Below are 15538 nucleotides of genomic sequence, written 5' to 3'. Positions count from 1 at the left end.
GAGTAAAGCAGGGGGGCTGGTTTCTCTCCTTAACATTGAAAAAGCACTAAGGACTATATCTGGACTAAATCAAACTCACTATTTTAAAATTAAGAAAAACTGAGCCAATTTCACAGCTTGAATCCCTGCTTTAGCCTGCTCTTCAAGGTGTATTATGTAGAAGTTCACACACATGGCTGCTGCTGAACTCTTTCCGCTATTATGATCATTTTGACAATCTACTACAGAGCAGAACACATTCGTGACACATGGAAATCAAACAGGGGAGTATGTGATACATTTTCCAGAACTTGAACATGCTATCACCTCTCATTCTGTAATGAAATAAAGATACCTGGTTAAATGAAGGCAAAATATGTAAGTCATTGAGAGACTGGGAAAACAAAATTAAGTATTTAATAAATGCTAAAGGCCAGGTCTGTTCTACTACAGAATCATGCAATGCACCGGGTGTGTTAGGCCTGAGAGAACAGCAGATCGGGGTTGGATGGTCACGGCTGGTCAGATATTGATGGTATCCTCCGGAAACTGCAAGAGGCAAGAAGCCTGGCCGAAACCCTGGTGTCCGTCTGACCCGTGCTGCTTTCTTCTCTCTTTTTTTGTCCATTTCACAATGTCCACCGGGGGATGACATGGCCCATTGACCTCATGGTCAATGGTCACCCCAGGACCCTCATCTCCTCCCAAGGTGTGTATTGAGCGGGCCAGCCTAGCATTCCTTCCCCAGTCCAGCGCCCTGACGCCTACCTGCTGTTGCTGCCTGCCACGCTCCTCCTCCAGCTGCCTGACCCTTGACCTCTCCAGATCCACCTGGTGAGTGCAGTCCTCGCGGAGCCGCTGGCCGCTCTCCTGGAGCTTGCACATGCTTAACTCGTGCTCAGCCCGCATCTCCCTCTGCAAGCGCTGCATCTGAAAGCACAAGCAGTGATGGGGTTAATAATACAGGTTTGAGCAAGTATCCACACCCTCGTAACGCTAAAGGTATGCAGAGTGAAATGTATTATTGGGATGTACAGGTAACAGCCAAACTGCCCAAAAAAAGTAAATGAGAGTTCTGTTATGGTGTGGTGTTATGGTGTCCTTTTTCCTGGTATGGTTTAGGTACATTCAATCCCTCAGAATGCAAGATAATAACCAGCTGTCTGACTGATCACCTTCAACCTATGGTGAATAAATGTCTATCCTGATGCAGTATTTCCAGAGGATTTGTTTTTGCAGCGGTGGCAAAGTTCACGGGGGGGTAGTGGGCGTAGCCAATGGCATTCTCTCCGTCCAACAATTTGAGGGCCCCCCTCCCCCTCTTGGCCACAGAAAATGTTTCAAAGCTAATTCCAGACCTCCCGAGTGACACAGTGGTCTAACAGGAGGGTTTGGCCGGCAGGGATGTCCTTGTCGTATAGCGCACTAGCGACTCCTGTGGCGGGCCGGGCACAGTGCACGCTGACATGCTCACCAGGTGTATGTGTTTCCTCTGTCACATTATGGCGGCTGGCTTTCGGGTTATGTGGGCATTGTGTCAAGAAGCAGTGCGGCTTGATTGTGTTTCAGAGGACGCACGGCTCTCGACCTTCGCCTCTCCCGAGTCCGTACGGGAGTTGCAGCAATGAAACAAGACTAACTACCAAATTGGATACCCCGAAATTAGGGAGAAAAAGGGGTAAAAAATTAAAATACAAAACATTTCAATAAAAAATATAAATTAAACAAGATAAAGAAGCTAATTCCATGCAATTATACACATTTTGCCATGGGGCTGAGAGAAAATGTGGAGTTTTAAAGCTAGTTTCCTATCCAGTGTATGTGACAAAACAGATAGAATAATGTATAATTATTTTTTCTGCAGTGCTCCACACTTTGCCATGGCTCATGCCGTGCTCTTATGCTATCCGAGTGACTCAAACAAAATCAAATGGGTGCCCCATCAGTCTCGGCGCAAGGATAAAGTGATTAATGGGGCAGTTGAAATCAGCGAGGGTGGCACAATTTTTTGGGGTTCCTGCATTGGACTTATTGAATTCTGCTTATATCACACTGTACCAAAATAAACAATGTTCAAATGCTGAGACTCCGAGATCATTGAGTGCTTTAGAAGTGACAGGTTGGCACGAAATCTGTAGCCCATCTCCGCTGCGCTGTATCAGCACAACGGACAGCGCAAGGTCATTTTGGTAATGAATATAGATAGGTGAATTACCCAATTACAAACAGCCTATGTGAATGCAGCCGTACACACAGCTGTCTTACCAAAATAATGCAAACTAAATGCTGAAAGTAGTAGCCAACAAAAATACTGAATTCCAGTTTGGCTTAGAATACAGACAACTGCTAATGTGAACAAATGCGAACAGAACAAAACAGCGGTACCAAGTAGTAGGCCTAGTAAACTAAATATCAGATTGATAAAAGGAATGACACAATCTATATTTAGGCTACTTATATGAACACCAAACAAACGCAGTAAACAAAAGGCGAATGGTTTCACATCTAGAAAGACTCCAGCAGTTGGCTGTTGTGTTTGCTAAATCGGTCTGACATTTCACCAATGACAGCATTTGCACTGCACTATGCCCAAATGACTTCGAACTCTGTCACACCTCAGCTTCTCGATGCACTCCAACGCACTGCGGATGCCAGTGTAGATCCGTTGCTTTTGCCTTGAGTAATTTGTTTGGAGGATCGAGAAGACTGAGGATACCGTGCACCATGGTGGCTACAAACTTCAAGCCTGGCACGGTCACCGCCTTCAGCAGCCCTGTAGCCTCAAGTCTTACTTCTGTGTTGTACGAACCCGTGCATTCGATGTCAGAGGAACTTCACAATGCTGTCACAACTTTAAACAACCACGGACACAGTAGCGAGGTGTCCGGCCCACCTTTGATCCATTAGCCTTTTCACGGTTTCTCCAGTGCACAGGGCAGCCACTGTTGGGTTTCTTTAAGAACTAGTGAGTCACAGACATAAAAAGTCCTACAGCGCATTCTCAGACATTGCCTGAACGACTACTAAGGGAAGGTTGTTTTTTTCCTGCTTTTTATGGAAACCCAAAAGGAGTCATACCTAACTGCCCCGGTGGCTTTCCATTGCCCACCAACACATAGGTGCTCTGTCCATTTTGCTGACACCGTGAAGGGAGATACAGATTTTGCACCAACCTGCCACTCAATCATTTGAACTTTTTTGCTATTTTTATAGAAGAACATGAAACTGTGGGGTCCTCTTCCGCCCCCTAGCGGAGCTGGGTCCGAGCTCCACACATGACATTTTGGGAATTTTAGATTGTCAAGGACTGATTAGTTTATATTTTGGGAATTGTTAATTGTCAAAAATATATAGCTCCATTATCTTCTCTACATATCTTGGATAGTTGCACTACGTAGAATACAGTCATTTAAAGTGTAGCGATACCGGCTTCATCAGTGAGGTGACTACAGGGTGCCTATCAGGCAGTCAGATTGCACCCAGCGCATGTGCAGTTTCACATTTTTAAGACTATACATACCGTGCATTACACTGTGCGTCCTGCGCTCTCCTTGAAATGTTTACATTTTAAAAATATTAAATAAACCAACCTCCATTTCTGCATGGCATAGATGCTTCTCTCTCTTCTCAAGGTCAGCCAGAATCTTCTGAAGCTGCTCCTCCAAGATGTTGTATTCTACCTCCTGGAAACACATCACATAAGGCACATCTGTCACACTACGACCATAAGAAAAGTAGTATAATGCTCCGGAGTGAAGTTTCCCCTAGGTACAGATCTAGCATCATCTTCCCCTTGCCCAATCAAACCCTTAACCATTACTGGGGGTGCAAAACTGACTCAGGATCAGCATCTAGAGGCAACGTCAACCAACTCCTAGAATAATACATTACAGTGTACCTTTTTCTGACCAGAGACTCGCGCTCCCGATCCCTCTTCTTCCATTCCTCGGCCAACGCCTGCATATGGCCCAGCTCTTTCTTCTTCAGCTGAGGACGTTGAGCGCGCACACACACACACACACACACACACACACACACACACACACACACACACGTTTGTACCAAAACAAAAAGGCATCAATGGAATTGCTACAATAACACATTCACTGCAGTATAGCCACCTGGTCATCAAAGAGATCCTCCTGCATCTCCTTCCACATCTCCAGCTCCAGGGCAGCCCTGTACTCCAGCGTCTCGCGGGGCTCGGTGGGGACTCTGCCTGCACTGCTGGGAGGAGCTGGTCGCAGAGCTGGCACCGTCTTTTGCGCCACAGAATACCCATTCTGTCACAATACAAGATCATGTTATTTACTATGATCTAAAAAGGCCAAACAGATCCTGAATTGCCCTTCTACTGTGAGACAACTTTATAAATATGGGCCCTGACCAGTCCCGTATACACAAAGTATCTCAAAGTAGAAGTAGTGGCCTTTTAAAATTATAATGAATCTGATTACATGGGCAGGGAAGACCTGATCCTAGAACAGCACCCACTAAGATGATTTAAGAATGTGCCCCAGTCATTCTACTTGGTCTCTCACTACAGCTCAAATGGTGAATTACAGTATTAGTGGTGCACAAATCTAAAAGCATCAACTTGTGTACAAACATACAGTATGTACCACATTGTACCTGGGAGGACTCAGACATGACAATATCTTGGACCTTGACTAAACCAAGGTTCTCCAGGGTTGTGACGTAGCACAGCTCAGCCACCTTTTCACTGGGCCTGTGGAAAGGAGACACACGCAAGTTGTTTCACACCGTACTAACACTAGCTCAACCAAGCAGTCAAGAGGCAGTCAAGGGTGCCATCTAACAAGCATACATAGAACTGCAGCCACACATGACTACTACTGATGATAATATCTTCCAAGAGTCTATATGTAGCATGCCCAGTCCCTGCCGCTGAAATCCCTTGGGCCTTTATGACTGGGATCCTCTCGGAGAAGGTCTGCCTCCAGTGCTGCTGGCCCATGGGGCCCAGGAAGCGGCTCTTCTCTGCAGTCAGGAGGTGGGACAGCTGTATGCTGGCCGTGCCCAGGAGAATGTCTCTGGAGCTGGTATTTTTGTTCCACACCTCCACCACTAGGGGCACCCTACACCAAAGAGAAAACTCCATTAACAGGGGAAAGGGGGATACAGTGCCTTGCGAAAGTATTCGGCCCCCTTGAACTTTGCGACCTTTTGCCACATTTCAGGCTTCAAACATAAAGATATAAAACTGTATTTTTTTGTGAAGAATCAACAACAAGTGGGACACAATCATGAAGTGGAACGACATTTATTGGATATTTCAAACTTTTTTAACAAATCAAAAACTGAAAAATTGGGCGTGCAAAATTATTCAGCCCCTTTACTTTCAGTGCAGCAAACTCTCTCCAGAAGTTCAGTGAGGATCTCTGAATGATCCAATGTTGACCTAAATGACTAATGATGATAAATACAATCCACCTGTGTGTAATCAAGTCTCCGTATAAATGCACCTGCACTGTGATAGTCTCAGAGGTCCGTTAAAAGCGCAGAGAGCATCATGAAGAACAAGGAACACACCAGGCAGGTCCGAGATACTGTTGTGAAGAAGTTTAAAGCCGGATTTGGATACAAAAAGATTTCCCAAGCTTTAAACATCCCAAGGAGCACTGTGCAAGCGATAATATTGAAATGGAAGGAGTATCAGACCACTGCAAATCTACCAAGACCTGGCCGTCCCTCTAAACTTTTAGCTCATACAAGGAGAAGACTGATCAGAGATGCAGCCAAGAGGCCCATGATCACTCTGGATGAACTGCAGAGATCTACAGCTGAGGTGGGAGACTCTGTCCATAGGACAACAATCAGTCGTATATTGCACAAATCTGGCCTTTATGGAAGAGTGGCAAGAAGAAAGCCATTTCTTAAAGATATCCATAAAAAGTGTTGTTTAAAGTTTGTCACAAGCCACCTGGGAGACACACCAAACATGTGGAAGAAGGTGCTCTGGTCAGATGAAACCAAAATTGAACTTTTTGGCAACAATGCAAAACGTTATGTTTGGCGTAAAAGCAACCCAGCTCATCACCCTGAACACACCATCCCCACTGTCAAACATGGTGGTGGCAGCATCATGGTTTGGGCCTGCTTTTCTTCAGCAGGGACAGGGAAGATGGTTAAACTTGATGGGAAGATGGATGGAGCCAAATACAGGACCATTCTGGAAGAAAACCTGATGGAGTCTGCAAAAGACCTGAGACTGGGACGGAGATTTGTCTTCCAACAAGACAATGATCCAAAACATAAAGCAAAATCTACAATGGAATGGTTCAAAAAGAAACATATCCAGGTGTTAGAATGGCCAAGTCAAAGTCCAGACCTGAATCCAATCGAGAATCTGTGGAAAGAACTGAAAACTGCTGTTCACAAATGCTCTCCATCCAACCTCACTGAGCTCGAGCTGTTTTGCAAGGAGGAATGGGAAAAAATGTCAGTCTCTCTCGATGTGCAAAACTGATAGAGACATACCCCAAGCGACTTACAGCTGTAATCGCAGCAAAAGGTGGCGCTACAAAGTATTAACTTAAGGGGGCTGAATAATTTTGCACGCCCAATTTTTCAGTTTTTGATTTGTTAAAAAAGTTTGAAATATCCAATAAATGTCGTTCCACTTCATGATTGTGTCCCACTTGTTGTTGATTCTTCACAAAAAAATACAGTTTTATATCTTTATGTTTGAAGCCTGAAATATGGCAAAAGGTCGCAAAGTTCAAGGGGGCCAAATACTTTCGCAAGGCACTGTACCTAGTCAGTTGTACATCTGAATGCATTCAACTGAAATCTGTCGTCCGCATTTAACCCAAGCCCTCTGAATCAAAGGTGTGCAGAGGGCTGCCTTAAATCGACATCCACGTCATCGGAGTCCGGGGAACAGTGGGTTAACTGCCTTTCTAAGGGGCAGCTCGGGGATTTAATCCAGCAACCTTTCGTTTATTGGCCCAACAACCCCTACCCGCCAGGCTACCTGCCGCCCAAGCACAGTGGGACTAGAATCTCTGGTGGGCCCCCTGGGTGAAGTTTCCCTTTGGTACAGATCTAGAATCAGCTTCACCTCCCACAATCCTAACAACCATTAGTGGAGAAAACTGACCAAAGATCAGCAATTAGGGGCAAATTCACCCCTTCTCCTTGTGGCCATACATAGTCTGATCGTCTGAACACACCAGAATGGTGGCCTGATTATTCAGTCATATGTGATTTTGTATAGATAAATCCCTCTTAAAAAGGTGTACATTAATGGGTATTTACAGTGGCTTGGGAAAATATTCAGACCCCTTGACTTTTTCCACATTTTGTTACGTTACAGCCTCATTCTGAAATGTATTAAATATCACACCCCCCCCCAACCAACAAACGATACCCCATAATGACAAACCAAAACCGGTTAGATTTTTTTTGTGCTAATTTAATAAACTTTCAAAAAAAGAAATCACATTTACAGTATTCAGACCCTTTAGTCAGTACTTTGTTGATGCACCTTTGGAGGCGATTACAGCATCAAGTCTTCTTGGATATAAACCTACAACCTTGGCACACCTGTATTTGGGGAGTTCATCCCATTCTTCACTGCAGATCCTCTCCTGCTCTGTCAGGTTGGTTGGGGAGTGTTGCTGCACAACTATTTTCAGGTCTCTCCAGTGATGTTTGATCAGGTTCAAGTCTGGGCTCAGGCAAGGCCACTCAAGGACATTCAGAGACTAGTCCAGAAGCCACTCCTGAGTTGTCTTGGCTGTGTGCTTAGGGTCGTTTTCCTGCTGGAAGGTTGAACTTAGCCCCAGTCGGAGGTCCTGAGCGCTCTGAAACAGGTTTTCATCAAGGATCTCTCTGTACTTTCCTCTATTCATCTTTGCCTCGATCCGGACTAGACGCCCAGTCCCTGCCGCTGAAGAACATCCCCACAGCATGATGCTGCCACCATAATGCTTCACCGTAGTGATGGTGCCAAGTTTCCTCCAGACGTGACACTTGGCATTCAGGTCATCACACCAGAGAATATTGTTGCTCATGGTCTGAGAGTCTTTAGGTGCCTTTTGGCAAATTCCAAGAGAACTGTCTGGGCACTCTACCATAAAAGGCCTAATTGGTAGAGTGCTGCAGAGATGGTTGTCCTTCTGGGAGGTTCTCAAATCTCCAGAGGAACTCTAGAACTCTGTCAGAGTGACCATCAGGTTCTTGGTCACCTCCCTGAAGGGCCTTCTCCCCCGATTGCTCAGCTCTAGGGAGAGACATGTGGTTCCAAACTATTTCCATTTAAGAATGATGGAGGCCACTGTGTTCTTGGAGACCTTCAATGCTGCAGAAATGTTTTGGTGCCCTTCCCCAGATCTGTGCCTCAACACAATCCTGTCTCGGAGCGCTACGGACAATTCCTCCAACCTAATGGCTTGGTTTTTGCTCTGACATGAACTGTCAACTGTGGGACCTTATATAAAAATATATAAAAAGAAGTGTGTGCCTTTTCAAATCATGTCCAATCAATTGAATTTACCACAGGTGGACCTCCAGGTTTGTAGAAACCTCTCAAGGATCAATAGAAACAGAATGCACCGGAGCTCAAGTTCAAGTCTCATAGCAAAGGGTCTGAATACTTATTTAGATAAAGATATCCGTTTTTTTTTTTTAAATAAATTTGCAAAAATGTCAAAAAACCTGTTTTCGCTTTGTCATTATGGGTTATTGTGTGTAGATTGCTGCTTATTTTATTTAATCCATTTTAGAATAAGGCTGTAATGTAACAAACTGCAGAAAATGTTAAGGGGTCTGAGTACTTTCCGAAGGCACTGTAAATCAAAAGAAACCTTGAGTTGTCTTATCTGTACACAACCAAAATGAAACAAGTAGACAACCATCAACTAGCCAGTGTTTCCCAATCCTGGGGCCTCATTTATCAACATCAAAAATGGTTTGTCGAGATCAGTGTGGAAGAACTTGACTGGCCTGCACAAAGCCCTGACCTCAACCCCCATCTAATACCTTTGGGATGAATTGGAACGCCGACTGCGAGCCAGGCCAAATCGCACAACATCAGTGCCTGACCTCACAAATGCTTGTGGCTGAATGGAAGCATGTTCCTGCAGCAATATTCCAACATGTAGTGAAAAGCCTTCCCAGATGAGTGGAGGCTGTTATAGCAAAGGGGGTACCAACTCCATATTAATGCCCATGATTTTGGAATCAGATGTTTGACAAGCAGGTGTTCACATAGACTTTATGAAGAAAAGTATCTTATTTATCATAATGAGGAATGTCTTAACTTGCTTCAAAGTAGCCTAGCCAAAATCCCAAAATAATTGGAGGCAATTATTGTTGCTATTAGATTTACCTCTACATTTGAGATTTTCATCTCTGTCACATATGGAACCGCTCGCATTAGGTGTGCTGTTTACAATAGTGTTTTCCAGTTTTTTTCCCTTTAACTCTTTATTAGCTGCTTCATTACAGCAGTTACATGTTCAATAATAGGTTATAGCCTTTTGACTGAGACAATGCTATGTTCATCAGATGTTTATCTCCTGTCTTGGTTTTGGCTCTGAGATCAAATAGGAGTGACATCAGCCTATCGAACAGCAATACTGTAGCCAACCCAAAACGTAAAATAGGTTACCAGTCTATTTACTTTCGAGCACGCTTGGATATTGAATGAGCGAGATGGAAAAAAATGGTCGCTCGTCAGATGTGGCAGGGCTTGCGAGCTGCCCAGTGACACGAGTCTACCAGACGAGCTAAATTACTTCTATGCTTGTTTCAAGGCAAGTAACATTGAAGCATGCATGAGTCCATCAGCTTTTCCGGATGACTGAGTGCTCACGCTCTCCATAGCCGATGTAAGACCTTTAAACAGGTCAACATTCACAAGGCCAGACGGATTACTAGGACGTGTACACCGAGCAAGTGCTGACCAACTGGCAAGTGTCTTCACTGACATTTTCAAACTGTCCTTGACTGAGTCTGTAATACCAATGTTTCAAGCAGACCACCATACTCTCAGATACCCAAGAACACTAAGGTAAACTGCCTAAATTACTACTGACATGTAGCACTCACATCTGTAGCCATGAAGTGTTTTGAAAGGCTGGTCATGGTTCACAACACCATTATCCCAGAGACCATAGACCCACTCCAATTTGCATACCGCCCCAACAGATCCACAGATGATGCAATCTCTATTGCACTCCACACGACCCTTTCCCACTTGGACAAAAGGAACACCAATGTGAGAATGCTATTCATTGACTACAGCTCAGAGTTCAACACCATTGTGCCCTCAAAGCTCATCACTAACCTAAGGACCCTGAGACTAAACACCTCCCTCTGCAACTGGATCCTGGACTTCCTGATGGTCTGCCCCTAAGTGGTAAGGGTAGGTAACAACATATCCACCACGCTGATCCTCAACACGGGGGACCCTCAGGGGTGCGTGCTCAGTCCCCTCCTGTACTTCCTGTTCACTCATGAATGCATGGCCACGCACAAATCCAACACCATCATCAAGTTTGCCGATGACACCAACGATGAGACAGCCTATAGGGAGGTCAGAGACCTGGCCGTGTGGTGCCAGGACAACAACCTCTCCCTCAACGTGATAAAGGAGATGATTGAGGAGTACAGAAAAAGGAGGACCCGGCATGCCACCATTCTTATCGACGGGGCTGCAGTGGAACTACCATGGTCTAAACATACTAAGACAGTCGTGAAGAAGGCACGACAAAACCTATTCCCCCTCGGGAGACTGAAAAGATTTGGCATGGGCCCTCAGATCCTCAAAATGTTCTATAGCTGCACCATCGAGAGCATCTGGTTGCATCACTGCCTGGTATGGCAACTGCTCGGCCTCAAGGAACTTTAGAGGGTGTGTACGGCCCAGTACATTACTGGGGCCAAGCTTCCTGCCATCCAGGACCTCTATACCAGGTGGGGTCAGAGGAAGGCCCTAAAAATGGTCAAATACCCCAACCACCCTAGTCATAGACTGTTCTCACTGATACCGCACGGCAAGCGGTACCGGAGTGTCAAGTCTAGCTCTAGGCTTCTACCCCAAAGCCATAAGACTCCAGCTAATCAAAAGGGCTACCCAGACCCCTCTTTTACACTGCCGCTACTCTGTTATTATCTATGCATAGTCACTTCAATAATTCTACCTACATGTACATATTACCTCAAATACCTTGAGTAACCGGTGCACCCACACATTGACTCTGTACCAGTAACCCCTGTATATAGCCTCGCCATTGTTATTTTACTGATGCAGTTTAATGATTTATTTAGCGATGGCTAAATGGTAGCATGCTTAGCTATTGAATGAGCAATGGCTAAATGATAGCCTAATATTTGTTGTGTAGCGGGAATAAACCAGCCCTGCAATATGATTATGATTTAGGCCTAGATAATACAAGTAAAAGAAACATATTAGACAACATGCTGCTATGCAATCTCCTTACCAATGGCAAATGCATCCGTTAACATCATTATAATTCAAAGGCATCAAACACATACATTACCCCCAAAATAATAATATTTGCTTGCAATACAATTGATCAACCACTACTAACAGGCCTGAGCTGTACATGGAGATACACACACTTTCCTCAAGTTCAAAATGTATAAATACCAACCTTTGTGGAAACGCAAGGTTTAGAGTGTGTTTTTGTGTGCACGCACCTTTGATAAATTAGGCCCCTGGTCCTGGGGACCCTAAGGAGTGCACATTTTAGATTTTGCCCTAACACTAACACACTTGATTCAACTAACCAACTAATCAAGCAATTGATTCGATTCTGGATTTGTTAGTGCTAGGTCAAAAACACCCCTTTGGCACAATGAAACAAGTAGGCACAACAAGCCCCTAAAAGTGCATGCTTCACGTATTCCTCTAGAATGTGAAAAGACACCTGAGGAAGGTGTCCTGGACTTGGTGAGGTAGAGCGGCAAAATCAAAGGCACAGTACGACTGGGGCAGGAACACCTCCATGTTCCTCTTCACCTCCACTGGGGGGTTGGTCATGATGGGGGCGGCACTCCCGAAAAACTGGTATGCATACCTGAAACGAGAGAAAATACTTGGGTCTTTCCACGAAAAAAAAGTGCCTTTTGCGTCCCTTTGATATTTGAAGTAGAAATTGTGTAACAATATAGATTTTAAAAGCCTGTTATATTAAAAAAAGGTGCAATTTGCAGAAATCACTCCGCCATTTCCTGGTTGCTAAAATTCTAATAGCATGCCTAATTTCAGTTTGTGTGACAAAGCAAGCGTAGAGAATAATTTTACGATTTAAACTGCTGTGGAAAAATCTTATCAATAACCAAAAATATTGTGTTTTCAGCTTTGTGCAACATTTGCCCATTAATGTTTTCAAAATTCTTCAAGCTGTCAAATTGGTGGTTGATCATTGCTAGACAAACATTTTCAGGTCTGGCCATATATTTTCACGTAGATTTAAGTCAAAACTAACATTCACTGTCTTCTTGGTAAGCAACTCCAGGGTTGTTTTGGCCTTGTGTCTTAGGTTATTGTCCTGCTAATCTCCCAGTGCCAGTGGAAAGCAAACAGAACCAGGTTTTCCTCTAGGATTTTGCCTGTGCTTAGCTCCATTATGTTTTTTTTATTATACTGAAGAAGTCCCCAGTCCTTAATGATTACAAGCATACGAATAAACATGAAGCAGCCACCACTATGCTTGTATTGGATTTGCCCCAAACATAACACTTTCTATTCAGGACAAAAAGTTAATTGCTTTGCCATCATTTTTGCAGCATTACTTTAGTGGCTTAGTGTTTGTTTTGGAATATTTTATTCTGTACAGGCTTCCTTCTTTTCACTCTGTCAATTAGGTAAGTATTGTGAAGTAACTACAATGTCCTATAACACTAACTCAGCCATTAAACTCTAAATGTTCTAATGTTACCATTGGCATCATAGTGAAATCCCCGAGCGGTTTCCTTCCTCTTCGGCAACTAAGTTAGAAAAGACGCCTGTATCTTTGTAGTGATACACCATCCAAAGTGTAATTAATAACTTCACCATGCTCAAAGGGATATTTAATGTCTTCTTTTTTTTAATCAATAGGTGCCCTTCTTTGAGGCATTGGCAAACCTCCCTGGCCTTTGTGGTTGAATCTGTGTTTGAAATTCACTGCTTGACTGAGGGACCTTACATATAATTGTATGTGTGGGGTACAGAGATGTGGTAGTTATTCAAAAATCATGTTAAACACTACTATTGTACAAAGAGTCCATCCATGCACCTTGTTAAGCAAATGTTTAAGCCTGCCATAACAAAGGAGTTGAATAATTGAAGACATATTTTTTTTTACAAATGAAAAGCTCATATATATATATATATATAGACATACATATATATACACACACACACACACACACACACACAGAGTGGGACAAAAAAAGTATTTAGTCAGCCACCAATTGTGCAAGTTCTCCCACTTAAAAAGATGAGGCCTGTAATTTTCATCATAGGTACACTTCAACTATGACAGACAAAATGAGAAAAACAAATCCAGAAAATCACATTGTAGGATTTTTAATGAATTTATTTGCAAATGGTGGAAAATAAGTATTTGGTCACCTACAAACAAGCACGATTTCTGGCACTCACAGACCTGTAACTTCTTCTTTAAGAGACTCCTCTGTCCTCCATTCGTTACCTGTACTAATGGCACCTGTTTGAACTTGTCATCATTATAAAAGTCACCTGTCCATAACCTCAAACAGTCAAACTCCAAACTCCACTATGGCCAAGACCAAAGAGCTGTCAAGGGACACCAGAAACAAAATTGTAGACCTGCACCAGGCTGGGAAGACTGAATCTGCAATTGGTTAAGCAGCTTGGTTTGAAGAAATCAACTGTGGGAGCAATTATTAGGAAATGGAAGACATACAAGACCACTGATAATCTCCCTCGATCTGGGGCTCCACGTAAGATCTCACCCCGTGGGGTGAAAATGGTCACAAGAACGGTGAGCAAAAATCCCAGAACCACACGGGGGGACCTAGTGAATGACCTGCAGAGAGCTGGGACCAAAGTAACAAAGCCTACCATCAGTAACACACTATGCCGCCAAGGACTCAAATCCTGCAGTGCCAGACGTGTCCCCCTGCTTAAGCCAGTACATGTCCAGTCCCATCTGAAGATTGCTAGAGAGCATTTGGATGATCCAGAAGAAGATTGGGAGAATGTCATATGGTCAGATGAAACCAAAATAGAACTTTTTGGTAAAAACTCAACTCGTCGTGTTTGAAGGACAAAGAATGCTGAGTTTCATCCAAAGAACACCATACCTACTGTGAAGCATGGGGGTGGAAACATCATGCTTTGGGGCTGTTTTTCTGCAAAGGGACCAGGACGACTGATCTGTGTAAAGGAAAGAATGAATGGGGCCATGTATCGTGAGATTTTGAGTGAAAACCTCCTTCCATCAGCAAGGGCATTGAAGATGAAACGTGGCTGGGTCTTTCAGCATGACAATGATCCCAAACACATCGCCTGGGCAACGAAGGAGTGGCTTCGTAAGAAGCATTTCAAGGTCCTGGAGTGGCCTAGCCAGTCTCAACCCCATAGAAAAATCTTTGGAGGGAGTTGAAAGTCCGTGTTGCCCAGCAACAGCCCCAAAACATCACTGCTCTAGGAGATCTGCATGGAGGTATGGGCCAAAATATCAGCAAGTGTGTGAAAACCTTGTGAAGACTTACAGAAATCGTTTGACCTCTCCATTGTTATTGCCAACAAAGGGTATATAACAAAGTATTGAGATAAACTTTTGTTATTGACCAAATACTTATTTTCCACCATAATTTGCAAATAAATTCATAACAAATCCTACAATGTGATTTTCTGGATTTTTTCTCTCATTTTGTCTGTCATAGTTGAAGTGTACCTATGATGAAAATTACAGGCCTCTCATCTTTTTAAGTGGGAGAACTTGCACAAATGGTGGCTGACTAAATACATTTTTGCCCCACTGTATATGAATTTCTAAAAACAATTCCACTTTTGGCATTATGGGACATTCAATGTAGACCAGTGACAAAAAAAATATAAATGTAATACATTTTACATTCAGGCTGTAACATAACAAAATGTGGAAAAAGTCCAGGGGTGTGAATACTTTCTGAAAGAACTGTATTACGCCATTGAGCACGTTCGGATTGGCTAGTGAGGGGCCAAGCCTCGACATACCCACAACTTGTTAATTCATCAAAACCCAGCTTATTCACACCACCGCCAGCTACTGTGCCCATAATTCCAGTTGTGAAAATAGCTAAAATATTTGACGCACCCCTGAACCTATAACGCTACCACCAGCACTAAGATTTACCGTTGCTGTAGGGCTTTGTTAAAATAGAGCCCAGAATGTAAACATTTTGTGAAAGCAAACGTTTCTTTGACCAAAAAGGTAACGAATTGCTGGAATAACCCACATGGTAACGTGGCTTACATTTTGTGGTATGAAAGAATGATTGGAGGAATGGAATGTACATTTTCGAGCTGAATCAAAGTGGACACTTCAAGAAA

The 15538-nt window shown here is 43.6% G+C and overlaps 1 protein-coding gene across 1 annotated transcript in view; it reads right to left on the bottom strand.

Annotated features, from left to right (window-relative positions):
- LOC112248944 (centrosomal protein of 120 kDa) overlaps positions 1–15538 on the bottom strand; it is a 53933-nt gene that overhangs the window by 27672 nt on the left and 10723 nt on the right. The window contains exons 10-16 of the mRNA XM_042320836.1: positions 11901–12050; positions 4875–5078; positions 4612–4708; positions 4101–4262; positions 3879–3966; positions 3570–3664; positions 748–909 (exon numbers count right to left, since the gene is read on the bottom strand). Of these exons, the coding sequence (XP_042176770.1) occupies positions 748–909; positions 3570–3664; positions 3879–3966; positions 4101–4262; positions 4612–4708; positions 4875–5078; positions 11901–12050 (958 nt within the window). The remainder of the gene's footprint in view (positions 1–747; positions 910–3569; positions 3665–3878; positions 3967–4100; positions 4263–4611; positions 4709–4874; positions 5079–11900; positions 12051–15538) is intronic.

The sequence above is a fragment of the Oncorhynchus tshawytscha genome, linkage group LG04 (genome assembly GCF_018296145.1).
Source record: "Oncorhynchus tshawytscha isolate Ot180627B linkage group LG04, Otsh_v2.0, whole genome shotgun sequence".
Lineage (NCBI taxonomy): Eukaryota > Metazoa > Chordata > Actinopteri > Salmoniformes > Salmonidae > Oncorhynchus > Oncorhynchus tshawytscha.
The sequence above is the reverse complement of the archived record's forward strand: the minus strand, read 5'-3'. Positions and strand labels throughout refer to the sequence as shown.